General features: G+C 39.5%; 1 protein-coding gene across 1 annotated transcript in view; it reads right to left on the bottom strand.

Annotated features, from left to right (window-relative positions):
* The window catches only part of ELOVL6 (ELOVL fatty acid elongase 6), a 150,922-nt gene that overhangs the window by 37,939 nt on the left and 93,423 nt on the right, over positions 1-19,560 (bottom strand). The window contains exon 3 of the mRNA XM_029941957.1: positions 18,562-18,693. Within this exon, the coding sequence (XP_029797817.1) occupies positions 18,562-18,693 (132 nt within the window). The remainder of the gene's footprint in view (positions 1-18,561; positions 18,694-19,560) is intronic.

Below are 19,560 nucleotides of genomic sequence, written 5' to 3'. Positions count from 1 at the left end.
GGGGGGGGGGGGCGGACACAGAATCTGAAGCAGGCTCCAGGCTTTGAGCTGCTAGTACAAAGCCTGACATGGGGCTCAAATTCATGAACCATGAGATCATGATTTGAGCCGAAGTTGGACAGTTAATTGACTGAGCAACCCAGGTGCTCCCGATGAACTTCTTTAGATTTTGCTTGTCTGGAAAATTCTTTGTCTTTCCTTAAATTCTGAGTGAGAACTTTGCAAGGTAAGTATTCTTGTTTGGAAGTTTTTTCTATCAGCATTTTGAGTATGTCCTTGCATTCTCTTCTAGCCTGCAAAATTTCTGCTGAAAAATCTGCTAATAGTTTCAGCAGCAGCAGTGGGATGGGGGGGGGGTCCTTTCTACACAAGTTGTTTTTTCTTATTGCTTTCAAAATTCTCTCTTGGTCCTTAACTTTTGGCAGTTTAATCAAAATGTATCTTTGTGTGGGTGTGTTTGTTCATCTTTAGAACTCTCTGGGCTTTCTGGACCTGGATGTCTGCTTCCTTTCCCAGGTTAGAGAAGTTTTCAATCAATCTTTCTTCTAATAAGTTCTAATAATAAGCCCCTTTCCCTCTCTCTCCTCCTTCTGGGACCTGTAAACGCAAGCATTGGTCTGCTTCTGTGGTTCCATTAACTCTATAAGTTATCTTCACTTTTTAACATTTTTTTATCCTGCTCTGATTGGGTGAGTTCCAATGTCTTGTCATTGAGTTCACTTCTCCTTTTTCCTGTTCATGTATTGGCTCTAAGACTCCTGTACTGTATTTTTCAGTTCAGTTATTGTATTCTTCAGCTCTATGACTTGCATTTGGTATTTTCTTATATTTTCCATTTATTTGTTGAAGCATTTATTGGGTTCATCCATTCTTCTCCAAAGTCTGGTGAACATCTTTAGGACTATTTTTTTGAACTTTATCAGGTAAATCACTTACCTCTATTTCATTAGTGATTTTTTCTGAGATTTTATCTTATTCTTTCATGTGAAACATATTCCTGTTCTTCATCTTCTTTGACTCTGTGTGTTGGTTTCTATGAATAAATAAAACAGCTACCTCTCCCAGTCTTGAAGGAATGGCCTTATGTAGGAGATGAAACTTACTGTTCAACCTTGATCTAGTTCTCAACCTTTGTGATTATCAAAGTAGTCTAATTTATTTTTAATGTCTCCATGTAGTTGAGGATATGCAAAGATCTGTCAAGGTCCCAAACAGAAGGATCTCAGCAGTTAGGTTCAGGCTGCTAAGTCGACAGAACCTGGGGCAGTGGCTTGTAACATATGCAAATATACACAGTTCTGTGGGACAGCAACCAAGCCCCACTGGCTACCACAGCAAAGTGATGTGGAGGTGTCTCCTGGCAGCAGCCATAAAAATCAGGGCAGCATGCAAGGCTATACACACCTTTCTGGAAATACCTGCTAGCTGTAGCGAGGAAGAGAGAAGCACGAAGATGGTGCCCACCAGCCTCTGTCCCTGGAGCATACTGCAGCAGGCCCCTACGTGTGTGTTAAATCAGATGCTTGCCCATCAGTCTGATGCTTTAAAATAAGCAAATGAGACTCCTGATCAGCTGCTTCTGCACCAGACCCTGGAATGGGTGAGTCCAAGCACACAAGCCCTTTAAGAGCCACTTTTCAGCCTACAAAGTGTCTACTTTGGCTCAGGTTGTGATCTTCTGGTTCTTGGGCTCAAGTCCTGCATCGGGCTCTGAGCTGATAGCTAGGAGCCTGGAGCCTGCTTTGGATTCTGTGTCTGCCCGCTCTCTCTGCCCCTCCCCCACACTCTCTTGCCGGTGTTCTCTGTGTCTCAAAAATAAATAAATATTAAAAAATGGGTTTGGCTTCAGCAAAAACATATGACGTGGCAAGAAGCAGTACAAGCAATTAAGATAAAATCTCCTGAGCCAGGCTGTCTGTTCCAGATTGCAAAAGTTCTAGAGTTTGATATATGTTCTTTTTAAAGGCAAGAATTAAGTTTTCTTCTCAGCTCTTCTTTCCTAAGTTCTGCAGTCTTTACCTAGCCCTTTGTAAATATTTTTTTTGTACCATCCTAATGTGAACTCCAGTTTAAAGCCAGACCTTTATAAAGAACCCAAATCATTAACTTCCGCATAAGAGAACTCTGAATAGCTAATGATTTATAATTTCAATCTGTAGGCAATTATATAAAGCTGTATTGAAGATTTCTGCTCCAGGTCTGCATGAAAACAAATACCTAGAATCAGTGAATCATGTCTCTTGACTACTTTAATTACCTTGCATGTCTGTGATGCTTATCCGCTTCTCAGAAACAAAAAAATTAAAAAACCCATCTCTCTGTCCACCCTTTTACCACAAGTAAACCATTGCTTTATTATCCTGTTAGGGAAGTGCAGTGTATGAATAATGAAGTATTTAATGACACAGATTGGAATCTAAATCCCAGAGCTCTGAAAACTTTAAGAACTATCACGGATGAAAATGAACAGAAGGAGGGCTTCTTGGGTACCACAGGCTCCTGCAAAGATGACGGTTTACTCCTAAGTGATGATAAGAAGGGAACAAACAGGGGCGCCTGGGTGGCTCAGTCGGTTAGGCCTCCGACTTCGGCTCAGGTCAGATCTCACGTTCGTGGGTTCGAGCCCCGCGTCAGGCTCTGTGCTGACAGCTAGCTCAGAGCCTGGAGCCTGCTTCCGGTTCTGTGTCTCCTTCTCTCTCTGCCCCTCCCCCTCTCATGCTCTGTCTCTCTCTGTATCAAAAATAAATAAAACATTAAAAAAAGCTATTAAAAAAAAAAGAAGGGAACAAATAACCTTCACCAATTCTCACCTGTGATGATTTTGAAACCAATGGTAGAGAAAGAATTTCAAGGAGCTAAACTGCGGGGAGCACTGGCTGGAGAATTGCTGGTTGTAAGGGATTTTGCTCTTTCCCACGCAAAATCAAGTGCGCTAGGCAACCTGTCAGGTCCGTGGCATCATCAAAAATACACGAACAGGTATGATCTAAAGTGCTTGGTTGAAATACAGCGAAGAGAATCTAATAGCTTTCATGAAAGAACTGGCAACGCTTTTAAGACTGAGGTCGGAAGAGGCTCGCAATCGTCCTTTCACAGGGGAAAGGCGTGATACTTAGGAGGATGACTTGCACTTCACTAACAGCGGTGGATAATCTGAGTCTAAGCGACCAATGTTTCCTTTTTAACATTTTTATTTATTTTGAGAGAGAGAGAGAGAGACAGAGCGCAAGCGGGGGAGGGGCAACGAGAGGCAGACACAGAACCGGAAGCGGCACAGAGCCAGAAGCGGGATTTGAATTCACAGACAGCAAATCATGATCTGAGCCGAAGTCAGATGCTTAAACCAACTGAGCCACCCAGGCGCCTCAAGTCACTAAGGTTTCTTTATTGAACAACCCTGATCTTTTGTCTTTTCTACGGTGTTCCACTGTCCTTGAGGACATGTGGGCCATGAAGAGAAGGAAGATTCATCTCTCAGTGTTTTCCATTAAATCTCTGCTCACTAACGGGCCTCTCCAGAAAAAACTTCTAGTATTTTTGCATGTCATTCATTTTGAGGATTCTTCCTACCACTGTGGCTAACTCAACTTAATAAGCGGGGGGAAGCCAAACAGGTGAAGGGGATTAAGGGGTACAGACCTCCAGTTATAAAATAAATAAATCACTGGGATGAAAAGTACAGCATTGAGAATAGAGTCAACGGTATTGTAATTTTGTGCGGTGACAGACGGTAACTAGACGTACCAAGGTGAGCAGCTGCATTAATGTACAGAATTATTGAATCACCGTGATGATGTCATGTATTATATGTCAATTATCCTTCAATATTTAAAAATGTTTAAAAATGGTCAATGTCAGCATCATCTGATGCATTCCAGATTAAGCAATTAGGCAATTTCATAAAAAGTTAGGTCTAAAGATTTTTTTTTAAGGATTCACTTCCTCATTCAAAATCTTATAATTGTTTTTTTTTTAGCCACTGACAAAAAGAATTATTAAAAAATTTGTGAGGTAACACAGGAAGTTTACACGCCAAAATCCTTAATTCAGTCTTAAAAATGATCCTTAACAAATGCTTCGGGGATATTACACTTACACCCTAAATGACTGTGCACTCTCTTCGGGAAGGCTCCTGTTATTTCTCATACAAGTGTCAGAAAAACTATCACAGTCCAGCTATTTAAATACTAATTCATTTTGGTAAAACGATGTAAAATGTCTTACGTGTCAGCTGTTTCAAGTTGTTGTAGCACTGGTAATACCCAGGTATTACTGAAGTCATACTTTTGTCCAAACTCAAATATATTAATTGGACTGGAGAATTAAAATTATGATGAAAGAATCTCAGCTTAGCATTAAATTATGGAAAAGGCATGTGCCAAACCATCAACAACAAATATATCTGTGTGTGGTGATTAAAGGGCTTTCTGTGTGTGTTTCCCATGGTTTTCAGTCTTATATACACAGACTTTTCCATTTTTCAACTAGAAAAAGAATATTTAATTAAAAAACCCCACTATTGAATAGGTTTCTAATTATAAGTAGGCAAACGCTGCCAAGCGGACTGCCCTGTTGGCAGGAAGAGAGGCCTTTCTCTGTCTGCGCTTACATTAACCTGCAGCCCTTTTCATGCATCACATTGGCGATGGTCTGACTTTTCTGTAAACTTTACATTTATAACAAGCTGCCATAAATCATAAGCTTTTGTCCTGTCTGGACTTGATCATTACATGATGAGGGGATTTTTTTTACTTAACTTGGAAGGAAATAGATAAGTCAGACCAATCTAGTGGCACGTGCCTAGCAGGACGGTCCGCGTCTTCCTGGCTGCTTCTCATAGCAGCTTGGAATTCTCCTTCAGAACGCATGTTTTTATTACTACAAAATCAAGCAAAATATATGTTTACTTAATTTTTATTTTCTTGGAAATACTAACTGGTAGTTCCTGGATGGAAGGGAAAAGTTGCAAGTTTTTATTTCCCTCCTTTGGGAAGAAAGAGTTTCCAAAAAAAGGAAAGAATTACTAACAACTGTTCATTTCGTCTCCCATTTTTATTTCACTGTCAGTTCATTTCCCTTTTTAGTTACACACACATACACACACACACACACACATTCATTAAGCACCGATTTGGACTAAGAGCTGAGGCATAAGATCAGACAGAAATTCTTGCCCTCATGGAGTTTAGTCCGGTAGGAGGAGAGTGAATGAGATTAGCAAAACATAGAATGGGCCAGAAGGTAAGTGCCAAGGAGAAAAACATTATCAGGCAAGGGCAGTAAGGAGTGTGTGGTGGAGAATATTGCGACTTTAGAGAGGGAGACTGAGAAAGGCCTCACTCAGAAGGTAAAATTTGAGCAAAGACTTGAAGGAGTTTAAGGACAAGTGGTTGGAATATCTCGGCAAGAAGTGTTCTGGGCAGAGGAGGGCAAGGGTGAGGTCCCTGAGGGAGCGGCCTTTCCAGCATGTTTAAGGAACAGCAAGAGGCAGGAGAGAGGGAGGGGGGACAAGGGAGGGGGGAGGGGAGGAGCAGAGGGACAGAGGGAGAGTGGAGGGGGCAGGGAGGTGGGGGGGGGTCAGAGAGTAACAAAGACCAGAATGTGTAGAGCTTTGCAGGCCTTAGGGAGACCCCTGCAATTACATGACATCCATCTCAGATTTCTTTTCTTTTCCAATTGAGATATAATTGACCTATGGCATTATGTTAGTTTCAGGTGTACAACCTAATAATTCAATATCTGCATATATTGTAAAATGATCGCCAACAATAATTCTAGTTAATGGCCATCAACACAGTTATAATTTTTGTTCTCGTGCTGAGAGCTTTTAAAATTTACTCTCTTAGCAACTGTCAAATGCATAACACAGTGTTACTCTAGTCACCTTGCTGTACATTACATCCACACGATGTGCTCATTTTATAACTGGCCGTTTGTCCCATTTCGGTCCTATTGTCCACCTTCTACCTCCTGCCTCTGGCAACCATCAATTTGTTCTCTAGGAGTTTGCAGTTTTTTTGTTTGTTGTAAGATTCCACATATATATGAGACCATACATTATTTGTCTTTCTCTGTCTGGCTCATTTTCATTTGGTATAATGCTCTCAAATCCCATCCATATTGTCACAAATGGCAAGATTTTATTCCTTTTTTGAAAGAGAGAGAGAGAGAGAGAGAGAGAGAGAGAGAGAGAGAGAAGAAAATCCAAAGCAGACTCCCAGCTCAGAGCCTGACATGGGGCTCAAACCCACGAACTGTGAGATCATGACCTGAGCTGAAGTTGGACGCTTAACCAACTGAGCCATCCAGGCTCATTTTTCATGGACTAATAATAATCCATTATATATATATATATATATATATATATATATATATATACACACACACACACACATACATACATACACACACACACACATATATCACTATATATGTTTTTTTCTTTACTCATTCATCCATCAATGAACAGTTAAGTTGCTTCTGTGTCTTGGCTATTATAAATAATGCTGCAATGAACACACAGGGGTGCATGTATCTTTTTAAGTTAGTGTTTTCATTTCCTCTGGATAAATACCCAGAAGTGAAATTTCTGGATCATTTTGTAGTTCTATCTTTAATTTTTTGAGAACCTGCCATTCTGCTTTCCATAATGGCTACAACAATTTACATTCCCATCACAGTGCACATGGATTCCCTTTTCTCTGCATCCTTGCCAACACTTACTGTATCTTGTCTTTTGCAGATTTCATAAAGCATGTGTATAGTGTCACAGATGAAGCCTTATAATGCTAAATAAAAACTGGACTGGGTGTGTCTGAGGCAGTTGACCACAAGAAATATAAAGGGTGAACGAGTGAACATGACTGAAAATGCCAATCACATGTGACTGGAGAAGTAGCCAAATGTCAGATTTTTATCTATTAATTCAGAAACTTTGCATATGCCTCGGTGTTCCAGGAACAGCGAGACATAATTCTGCCTCACGGAACTCATACAGCCTACCAGGAGGCACATGGGTAAGGCAGCCTATGGTGTGATTAAATTATACATAGTAACAAGTTTGGTAGAAATTGAGATACTTGCTCAAATGATACATGCTAAGTCTTTATGAGATGGCATTCTAAGTTAAGTCAAAGCGACGGCTGAGGAAAAAAATGGAGGGAGAATGGAGAAAGAGACAGAGGTGTGGTGTATTCAAGGACATGAAATTAGGATGGGCAAAGTGTGTTTTGCAGGCAATAAACAAACCTATGTTGGCTTGGGTGGAAAATTTGTATAGGGCAGTGGTGAAAGGTGGGTCAAGGTAAGATTATAATTGTTTTATAGACAGACTGAAGTTTTAACCTATAGGCAAAGGAGTTTCAATTAAGGTTTCTACTGGAAAATGATATGGTGTGTAGAGTTGCTTGGATAGAGAAAACATGTGGGAGGTAGCAATTAATGGTGGCACATACTTAAGCGAAGTGATAAAGGTCATGATTGGAGTGTCCAGCATGGGAATGGAGCGGTGTAGATAGCTACTTTAGATATTTGAGAGTAATTATACAACTTAGTGACTGGTTAAAAGAGTTATTTGTGTATTTTAAATAACTTAATGGTGTTTGCTAAGAAAATAGTGACAAATTTTGAGATGTTTTATGGGGTCAACAAAAGGGATCTGGCTTGAATATTTTAAATTGGAATGATGACATAAGTCTAACAGGAGAAACCTAACAGAGGACCATGGGGAGGGGAAAGGGGGGAAAAGAATTAGGGAGAGGGAGGGAGGCAAATCATGAGAGACTCTTGAATACTGAAAATGAACTGAGGGCTGAAGGGGAGGGGGAAAGAGGAAGGGGGCGATGGGCATGGAGGAGGGCACTTGTGGGGAAGAGCCCTGGGTGTAATATGGAAACAACTTGACAATAAACTATATAAGAAAATCTAGTTTGTCTGATATAAAAAAATGAATAAATTGGAGTGATGAAATGTCAAATATATGGCAACGTTGCAGACAAGAGAGCAAGATCCAGGTGAGAGGCAATACAAAAAATAAAAACTTGTTAGGACTAAGCTGGCAAATGATTATTAGTATTTTTCCTTTTTCTGTTTCATTGAGCCAACACAGTTTCTCAGTGGGTAAAAATAGAATAGCCATTTCATTTACCATTCAAATTGGGACATTTTGAGAGCGAGAGGGGAGCTATTAATAATTACACTGGGACAATGGGCATAGAGCTAAGAGTGTCCAGAGTAAGCAAGGATGTACAGCTCTCAGTTTGTAAGCTCTGTCTTGCTGTTAAAGGATGGAGAGTTGCCCTTTCCTTACCTTTATTCTTGCTCTTGGATTTTTCAAAAGGAGTCAAGTGATTCAATTACGGTCACTTCATTGTAATTTGAGGCTACAGTCTATTCTGGCAAAGGATCCAGTTTTAAACATCTAAAGAAAAAACACAATGCTAATGAAATAGCCTATGTCCTGACACTCCTCTCTGCCCGCTATCGATGCCTCTGGCAGAACTAATGAAGTGCAGAGAGGAGAATCACAGATGACTCTTTGTTGGCACGGGAACTTGATGGAAGGTCTCCGCTGAAGCAGCATTTTACTTGGGTTGTATCTGAAAAAGGGGGGCTGGCGTGACATTCCCAGGAAGCTGAGAGCATGCCGAAGTGTGTGTGTGTATGTGTGTGAGTGTGTGTGTGTGTATGTGTGTGGGTGGGTGGGTGTGATGTGCACACACACGTGCTGGAGAGGAGCAGGCAGGAAAGAGTTCTTTTTATCCTGTAATGGGGATTTGCATGCTAGTTCCGTTGTGGCAAAAACTGTTTAACAGAATAACAAAATGGATATTCACATGGAATAGTATCCTGGCAGCTCTCGTGTGGAAAGGGACTCAACTACATCTCAAAATGCTGAGGAAAGCCATTATCTTTCAGACTAGACATCGTCACCTTCATCTATGAAGACGTGGTGCCCTTCATCAGGCAAGGAAGCCAGCTCCGGAAGTACTGAGTAAATGTAGGGATTCTTTTTCTTATGGCACTGGACTATTTTGCTTTCATTGTTTTTTAGGCTTCTTGCCTTAGTAATTTATTGGATTCTTTTATTCAGTGTAGATGCTTCACATTTCTCCTGATGTGAAGGGAAACAAAACGTGTTTGCTGTTATCCTTTGCCCTGACCTTTGAAACAGCCACATCATCTGGTTATCATGTTACTTCCAGTCTCTGTTGATTTATGTCTCAATAAACAATTCATTTTTGAGAAAAATTGATTTGATTTTGCAAATAAAACTTTTATACAGCCTGCCTTCAGGAAGTGAGACTTTTCTATACATCTATTAGATATAGTTTAAAAAATGAGCCAGAAGCTGTAATTTATAAATACGGCATCAGAGCAGAATATTTCTGTGCTGTGTTTCTTTGCTAAAATGCCACAAAATCCAGAGACGAAAAAAATGCACAAGCTATTTATACATACATATATGGTGATATTTTACATTTTCAAATAGACTATATGTAAAAACCAATCATTTTGACAAAATGTAGCGATGAACAAATGTTTAAATGACCAATATCTGACTTCCATCTGTCTACACGTTGTCTATCAGACCATCTATGTTTATATAAGATAGAAACACTAAAATAGTCTTCAAGAGTCCAACAACAAATGTTCAGAAAAGAAAGGTCCTAAATTTATCCTTTCAGCTATAACTGAAAGGATACTCTTAATTCAGGATTTCTATCAGAGAAGAGAAAACACAAAATATTCTTAATTCTAACTACACATTTGTCATTACGAAGGAGGGGGAAGTATGAGGGTCAACAGGGCAAAATTTGTATTTTGCTATAAACTTGGTTGATTGATTGATTTAATTTGAGAGAGAGAGAGAGAGTGCACGAGTGAAAGAGGGGTAGAGGGAAAGAGAGTCTGAGGCAGCCCGTAGGCTCAGCAAGGAGCCGGATATGGGGCTTGATCCCACAACCCTGGGATCATGGCCTGAGTGGAAATGAAGTCGAATGCTCAACCAAGGGAGCCCCCCAAGCCTCCCAACCAACCTTGTTTTATATAACGCACACTAGTATTTCACCAGACACTTCTAAGTACAATTGCTAGCTCTTCTATTAAAAAGTACATTTTTTCATTCTTTGCTTTCAACTTAAAAAAAACTGCCATCCATACTTTGTATCAAACACAATTATCTTTTTCTTGTTTGACTTATTTGTATTGACATAAAATCTTACAAAAAAAAGAGTTGAAGACTCCTTGGGACCATCTCTAATCTGGTCATTCTCTCTGCCTCCCCAGAAATAAAGATAGCCTGAAGCTTCAAATGTTATTCTTATGCTTTTGCGGCACATATGTTAAAAAATAAAATGTAGTGTTCATTTATGGATTATGAAACTTTTCATAAATGGTATTATTAGCAGCCTGCTTCTTTTTTTAATGATTATTTATTTTTGAGAGAGAGAGAGAGAGAGTGTGTGTGAGTAGGGGAGGGACAGAGAGAGAAGGAGTCACAGAGTTTGAAGCAGGCTTCAGGCTCTGAGCTGTCAGCACAGAGCCCTACGCGGGGCTTGAACTCATGAACTGTGAGATCATGACCTGAGCCGAAGTTGAACACTTAACCGGCTAAGCCACCCAGGTGTCCTTGTTTTATTTTTTTTTAATTACTCAGCATATGCTTTCTAGAGGTATCGTTTCCTTTGTTAACTTTGGCCCCCCTTGGGGCTACATTTAAAAATGTGAAGTTTATAACCTGTTATCAGTGCAATAGGGATTTCCTCCTATAGCATTTATAGTTCATGGATCCATTTCATTTATGTAATTACTATCGCTAGAATCGTTCTCTGTAAGGTTCTCCTTGTAGATCAAGGGAGACTGCTTTTGGCAACCACAGAACAAAATACTAGACAAGCGATGCTTGAGAATAAATTGATTATGTTGTTCTGAAATTTGTCATTTTCATGGTTTCCTCATTTTACAGGTTGACTTATTTCCCCCTTCAACACGTCTTTTATATATTTTTATTTATTTGTTTTTTGAGAGAGAGAGAATGCACACAGTGCAAGTGTAGGATAGGGGCAGAGAGAGGGAGAGAGAGAATCTTAATCAGGCTGCCCGCCCAGCTCTGAGCTTGACGTGGTGCTCCATCACCTGACCCTGAGATCATGACCTGAGTCAAAACCAAGAGTAGGATGCTTAACTGACTGAGCCACCCAGGCACCCCAACAAAATTTAAAAAATTTTTTTTACTGTTTTTATTTATTTTAGAGAGAGAGACAGTATGAACAGAGGAGGGTCAGAGACACAGAGGGAGACACAGAATCTGAAGACAGGCTCCAGGCTCTGAGCTAGCTGTTAGCACAGAGCCCGATGAGGGGCTTGAACCCACAAACCGTAAGAACATGTCCGGAGCCAAAGTCCGACACTTAACCGACTGAGCCACCCTGGCACCCCCCAAAAAATTTTTTATACGCCATATTTTTCTCATCTGAATAGTTTCCGTTGGTTTTATTATATATGTGTTGCCTTAATAATTGCTAATAATTCTTTAGGTATTAAATACTGATGCACATGTGTAGATTTAATTAAATATCATTCATCTGCTGCTCTGCACTGTTCAACACACTTTCCTGAATGTTTGCTGTACTATATTTAAACACTTTGTTCTTGTAAATCTCACCTAAGAAAAGAATAATTTTCTATTAAGCTTGAATATGTTTTATACTTAAGCCAACACTGAAATTTAATAAAAATTAAAATAAGGCCAGGAAATAAAAGTGAGTTTCAATATAACTTCCAGTTAATAACAAGGTGAGAAGTCAGCCTGCAAAGTATAGAACATCTGATTTTGTCAAGAAGCATAAAATAATTGAGGCCACACTGAATCACCGGGAAACATGAGTAAGCAAATCTGAAGCAAGTGTGATACTGGTGCCTATAAATATGCAGCACGTCTTATTCTGATGTACACTGACTCCACACCTTGCTTTGACCTGTTGTGGGTCAGAGACCTGGCAGGCTCCTTGGAACTCCTTATGCTACCAATGAGAAGAAAACACTGCCAGATAGAGCCTGGCAAAAGCTGCTTGAATCAGAAGCACCACACATCTCCACCCAATCTAGAAGGAGTTGAAGTCATTCAATAAACACATAGAAAATCCTTTACAAATCAACTGTACTAAGGCAGCTGAGATGTCATAGCATCATAATTTAATGACTCAGCAGCGTCAGAGAAGAATGGGTCACAGGCGACTTGAAGCCGTTGAGGACTTTTGCCATGAGAAACAATCTCATCCAAAGGACTTACTAATTCGACGTACCAGAATTTTTCTCAGTATTTATCCTAAGGATATGTTCAAATATCTAGAGCCGAACGCCACACAGAATTGTATCATTAAAATACAGAAGTGCGTGTCCTGAGACTGGCTGGCATGTAGGCTGGAAGTATAGGGCACTGGGTCCTTATCTCAGTCACATTCCTAAAGACCGGCTGATGCCAGAAGCACAGGGTTTGAATCTGAACAGGGCAGGCAAGGTGTAGGTAATGGGAAGGAACAGGCACGAAAACCTTGGAGACATCATTAGCAAATAAAATGAATACCTTGCAGGCCTGGTGAAAATTCAGTTGTGATCATATTCTGTCAACTCCATCAAAACGTATGACAGCTTTCAAAAATTAAATAGTGGCGTCTGGGTGGCTCAGTTGGTTAAGTGTCAGACTCATGATTTCAGCTCAGGTCATGATTTCATGGTTCTTGAGACACAGCCCCACATCGGGCTCTGCACTGACAGCATAGAGCCTGCTCGGGATTCTGTCTCCCTTCTCTCTAGCCCTCCCCTATTTGTGCTAACGTGAGCATGGGTGCTCTCTCTCTCTCTCACAATAAATAAATAAACATTAAAAAATAATTAAAAAATAAATTAAATGATACATGACCTGTATGAAGACTATGATCATATATTCAGTCAATATCCCAAAGTAAAGAGGTAGAGGAAAGATATTCTATAGGTTGGGGCTCCTAAGTGGCTCAGTCAGTTGAGCGTCCAACTCTCAATTTTGGCTCAGATCATGATCCTAGGGTGGTGGGATCGAGCCCCATGTTCGGCTCCATGATGAGCATGGAGCCTGCTTAAGATTCTCTCTCTCTCTCTCTCTCTCTCTCTCTCTCTCTCTCTGCCCCTCTCCCTGGCTTGCTCTCTCTCTCTCTCTCTAAAAAAAACAAAACAAACAAGAAACAACAAACAAAAGCAAAACAAAACACACAGAAAGAAAAATATTCTATAGATAATTCTTGCCAAACTGGAAAACCCCACACCACTTTCTGAAATAGACTGGTGAGAAGACAGGGTTTTTTGTTCGTTCATTTCTTTGTTTTTGCTTAAGTACTCTGCACGTCCAAATTAATTCTCATCTCAGTTGTCTCAGTTCACGAGTAAACACAGTATGCGGCATCTGGAAATTAGTCATAGTTGAATCTCTGGCTACTTTAAAAAGCTAAGGGGCAAGCTTGAGAAGTTGAGAAAAAGAAATTATTCTTAAACAGCAAAATACACAAAACAATCACATTATCAATGATTTTTGAAGAAAAATCTTACTGTTTCTCTCCCCCCTTCATTTATAATTTCCCTGGCTGAAAATTTTGGTTCTCTTTCTTATTCCACATAATACTATCTTATCCTGTAATGACAAAGGGCAGTAGAGGCAGGCCACCTAATACCAGAACGTCTCCTGAGCAGGGAATTTCTAAACTTCTCTATTGGGCTCTATTGACGCACACACTTGAAAATTTGTGTATTATATAGTAAGGTAAAATCCATTCAAAAAATCTCTCTAAACATATATGCTTACAAATAATAATAAAGTTATCCTATATGGCCAAAATAGAGAAATTCATACCAACTCTCAACAAAACATCTCTGAGGCAAAACACCAAAAGCATCTTTTGAAGGTTTATGACAACTTCTTTCCAAATAAAAATAGCAACTATTCTTGAGATTCTCTAGAATTGTGTATGAGATCATGTGCATATATTGAATGTTTTAAATAATGTTTTAAATGCAGAAAAGCAAAATGAATAATAAAAACCTATCTAGGACTGAAACTTGTTAACATTGTATTTGCTTCATTTGTTCTGAACAAGATAACATATTACAGAAAAAACCTTTATCCTCCTTTTTATTATTATTTTTTAAAATGCTGATTTATTTTGAGAGAGAGGCTAAGTGGGCAGGGGCAGAGAGAGAGAGAGAATCCCAAACAAGGTCCACATGGTCAGTGCAGGGCCTGATGCAGGGCTTGATCTCACAACCTGTGAGATCATGACCTGAACCAAAATCAAGAGTCAGAGGCTTAACTGACCGAGCCACTATTTCTAAATTGCCAGTCCCCTAGAACTACACTTTACCAGCAAAGAAATTTTTTTGTTTTATTTTCTAGAAATACTAGTATTTAATAAAAGCATGTCTCCTCTGTTTTGCCACAGATATAAGGACTGAGCACATTTTTTCTACTAACTTTTTAGATACTTTTAGAAATACCCAAATGCCAAATGTATTAATAAATGATTTATAGATATTTTGTGCATATCATTCTGTATTTAGTATTTTCTTCCAATATGTCATTGACCAGAATTCTTTAGGCACAGAGGAACCTCAGTATACTCTAACATGGAACCAGGTTCAGTTAATAGAACAATTGAATTCTATTGTCAATGTTTTCCAAATTCCTATTAGAAAAATATGAACAATTTTTACAAGATTCTCAATTGTCCATGCTTGAACTCTATGTAGTATTGCTTTTTAAATTTTTTTTTTTTATACAAAATACGGCTCCAAAGGAAGTAAATAAGAAATGGAAGAGAAAACAAGAAGAATTTGTCCATCTAAACTGGAAAAGGTACTCTTAATAGCTATTGCACATGCATTTTAGTATAAAAGTAAATAAATAATTACTGGCTGACATTGGGAGCTTGGATTTTGGCATGAGAGGAAGGAGATACAAGAAATTAATTAAGTATAAACTCTTGAGTAGCAAATATGAATTAGAAGTATTGGTACTAACTCTGAATACATCTTTTTAAAAAAAAATTGTATTTCTGGCCTCCAAAAGGTCTAGAAATAAGAACTACCTTGGCACCTACAATCACGGCCACAACTTAGTGGTTTGTAAATACTATCTCCCTTACCCCAAAGGAGCTAGGGCTCCAAGGAGAAATTACTAATTCCATTTCTGGATTACAAATACACAAAATGCCTGGCCTGGAACATCTTGTCACCAACCCCCCCCAACCCCCCGCCACACACACACACACACACACACACACACACACACACACAAATCAGCAGTACTCAGTGCATGTGGAAGGATTCAGGGGCCAACTAGGCTCACCAAAGATCACAAATTTAGCATCAAAAAGAATAATAGCAATGAACTAAAATATACCCAAATCAAATTCATCTAAAAATCACTGACACAGAAAGTATAAATCCATGAGTTCATAATGATACACAAGAAAAAAACTTATTATTTACATGCTAGGGAATTAAATTATTTTTAAAGTTTATTTACTTTGAGACAGAGAGAGAGAGAGAGAGAACATGTGCTCAGGAGCAGAAGAGGGGCAGAGAGGAGAGAGAAAATCCCAAGCAGGCTCCATGCTTCAGCGGAACTGTGAGATGATGACCAGAGTTGAATCAAGAGTTGGATGTTTAACCAACTGGGCCAACCAGGCACCTCAAATTATTCTCTTTTGTGATACTGCTAAATATGGCCAAAGAATCGAGTCTTACCCTGCCTATGCTGTAATAAATATATATATTTTAGGATAACTGTATTGTTGATAAAGGCAAATTTCTTCTTATAGCAAGTCTTGTCAAATGTTAAACCTGAATACAATCAAAGTTCTAGATCTAACTACCAACCCATAAGGAATACAGGAGACAGAAGAACACCACCAGGAAAATCAGCGAGTCTGGGGGAAACTGAAGGAGCAAATGATGTGCTTTCTTCAAAGGATGAATGGAGAGTTGGGAGTTTGGGGAGAGCTGAGGAGAGAGGAAAGTAGAAACCTCTAACTTAAAAGAAAACATCCAAGGATGTATGGATCTTATTTTGATCCAGATTCTTAAAAATAAATTAAAAAAAAAAACTTTTTTCAAATGGGAAAATCTGAAATCTGAAGGATGAAGAATTATTACTAATTTAGGTTGAAATCATGATTCTCTGGTTGGTTACTTAACTTGAGAGTACTTAATGTTCAGAAATGGTAATATTTCATTCAGAAATATTTCAGTTTGTATTAGTCCTAGGTACTTTGGAGGACAGAGAAAAATTGGTTGAAATATAGATGAATGAAAATTAACCCATCAGTGATAATTGTTTAAACAAGGTAACTGGTGAATGGGATTTCCTTGTACTCTGCTCATAGGTGTTCAAGTTTTTAAAAAACAAGATACTTGGGGTGCCTGGGTGGCTCAGTCAGTTAAGCCTCTGACTTCGGCTCAGGTCATGATCTCACGTTCGTGGGTTCAAGCCCCACGTCGGGCTCTGTGCTGACAGCTAGATCCGAGCCTGGAGCCTGTCTTCAGATTCTGTGTCTCCCTCTCTCTCTGACCCTCCCCTGCTTACGCTCTCTCTCTCTCTTAAAAATAAATAAAACATTAAAAAAATTAAATAAAAAATAAAAAATAAAAATAAAAATAAAAAACAAGATACAGGCTTCTGTTGAAAACTCTTTAAAAAAAGCTGAAAGGCATCATTAAGATAAAGATAACTTTTTCCTCTGGGCGTCTGGATAGCTCAGTTGGTTGAGCATCTATCTTTGGCTCAGGTCGTGGTCTCGGGGTTCATGAGTTTGAGCCTCACACCGGGCTTGCTGCTGTCAGCATAGAGCCTGCTTGGGATTCTCTGTCCCCCTCTCCCTGCCCCTCCCCCTTGCTTGTGCTCTCTTAAAAGAATAGATAAACATTGAGGAAAGATAACTTTTCCCTCAAATATCAAAATACTTTAGTATTTCACACGCTCTGTGAACCTTAGATGTGAATAAAAATGAAAATGTTCCTTTGTATTACAAAGCATCATGTTCTAATACACATTGAAATGGAAGAATTTTTTAGTGACAGATCCTGTCTACTTCAGATGTAGAACATACAAAATTTACCAAATTAGATTATAGTCAGTAGTAGAAAGTAAATGAGCATTTGGATGCACGGTTCTGACATAATGGAAATGTACAGATCATTAGAGTTTATGAAAATCCTCTTCCTGTCTGATTATTTTTAAGAAGCCTTAAGTGACTAATGAGGCTTTTAATGATACCATCTATTTCTGTTTAGTGATAGAACAGTTAATATGTAGCATGAAAAAATAAAAATTCATAAATATTAAGTTTTCTTTTGTAATATATTTACATCTACCCCCTGCACTCCCCCTTACCCTAAGCCTAGTTATAGACTTGTGGGTTTTGACAAGCAAAACACACACACAAAAACAGGTGCCTTTGTTATTAGCACTGTAGGTATTTTCTGGCACTTGTTCGGATACCAGCTGTGTGTTAATTAGTCTTGTGAATGCTTAGATCACCAAATATTACAAAACTAGAAATGCTTCGTCAAGCTTCCAGGAGTGTGTCTGAATGTCGGATGGCAGATGCACCTGGAGAGGTAGACCCAATGCTGACAGCCTCTGGGCGAAGTTCCAGCCAATTCAAAGTGACAACTCATTAGATAAACATAAGCCACTTAGTCAGCTCAGGCAATGGTGGGGGGGGGGTGAACAGTGCTTTTGGGGATGTGGGGCAGAAGCATTCTCTGGTCTAGTTAATACTGACATAGATAGGCGTCCAGTATCTAGTCATGTGTCTGAGTATCATTTTTTGATTACATATTAGTTGGTTTTGGGGGGGGGCGGTCAGCCCTGATGGCCTTCGAGGGACAGGACAGGGGCAGGTATGACCACGGGGTCTGTTGGCCGCGTCTGGTGGGTCTCCATCACTGTCTGGAAGCGTTGGGGTATGCACCCTGCCCCTCTGGGGTCAGCTGCAGTCACGTCCAGGCGGCAGCAATGTGGCCTCCGTTCTTCACCTCATCGAACCATACCTTGTCCAAGTCCCTGGGCCATCCCGATGTGGAAGTTTAAAGATCTTTTTAGGGGGTTGTCCGTAACGGACAATCGGGCCCGTGGGGAGTCGTGGCACACCCAACACATTTAAACCCTACTCTGCCACAGAGTAACAATTTACCGGTGTGGCTTTGCACGTAGCCCTTCATCTATATTTAAGCAACACAAGTAATGGAATTGACACACTGCATCTAGGCCTAAGAGAGAAACTGGATCAGCGCATGAGCCATCTGGACAAGAAAGGAGACAGCCTGAAAAGAAGAGACTGAGTATATGACGGCAAGCTGGTTGCAATGGAGGCCTACTCTCTGGACATGGCTGTATTTTATCTTCAATGTACTGAACAACCAAAACTATGTGATATAAAATAAAATGCTCAATCATTGCTTCCTTAGACAAATCTGATGAAATGAATGGATGGCACTGGGAAAATGAAAAAAAAAAAAAAATCAACATACCTGAAGACGGCGAGGGTCAGAGACCAGAGCACTAATGGCTTCCTCAGTTCAAACTTCGCCCGTTTGTTCATTAGGTGCCGACCACCAAAGATGAAGGCAGCATACAGAGCAGAAAACAGGAAAGATTTCTTCCTACAACAAACAAAACACCAACATCTTATGAAATAAAACTCTTTGAGCAATTTATTTTTACTCGTCAGAAGTTTATATTTAAATTATCTGTAGTTTTTTATACCAGTCTCTCTTTGGAAGCACTGAGAGCATATTCTTGGGAATGTGCCCCTTCGCTGAAGAGAGAATGTTTCATCCTTAAGAGAGAATTTTGGAACCATAGCCTTCTGTGGAAATCTCCTTTGACAATTAGGTCATCCAGATTAACCAACACATGTCAGAATAGATCTGTCTGCTTTTCTGGCTCTGTGATGTAAAAAATTTCAACAATATAACATTAAGGTGCAAAAAGAAAATTTTTCACTGAGAGAATTAAAATGCTAAACTCAAGATACGTAACTTAGGGTGCCCTCAAAATGGATTTCTGAAATCTTCTTCACCAAAGGAGTAAGTATTAAGCTTCAATATTATCATTAAAATAAGGATAACTGACAGACATCATACAATGTAATAGGAAGTACATAGAACTACCTATAGTATACTTGCCTAAAAGCTTGAAATTGAATCCTATCAAAATCTGATTTTACTATCCAATCATAAGAAATATAAAGAATAAATACAACAGTGGGACCTTGTGTAGGACAAGTGAACAATTTCCTCTCTAAAATTTTTTTTAATGTTTTATTTATTTTTGATACAGAGAGAGACAGACATTGAGAGAGGGAGGGGCAGAGAGAGGAGACACAGAACCAGAAGCAGGTTCCAGGCTCTGAGCTAGCTGTCAGCACAGAGCCTGAAGCAAGGCTCGAACCCACAAACGTGAGATCATGACCTGAGCCGAAGTCGGAGGCTTAACTGACTGAGCCACCCAGACGCCCCTCTATTTCC

The sequence above is a fragment of the Suricata suricatta genome, chromosome 1 (assembly GCF_006229205.1).
Source record: "Suricata suricatta isolate VVHF042 chromosome 1, meerkat_22Aug2017_6uvM2_HiC, whole genome shotgun sequence".
NCBI lineage: Eukaryota > Metazoa > Chordata > Mammalia > Carnivora > Herpestidae > Suricata > Suricata suricatta.
Note: the sequence above shows the minus strand (reverse complement) of the source record. Positions and strands in the feature narration are given on the sequence as shown.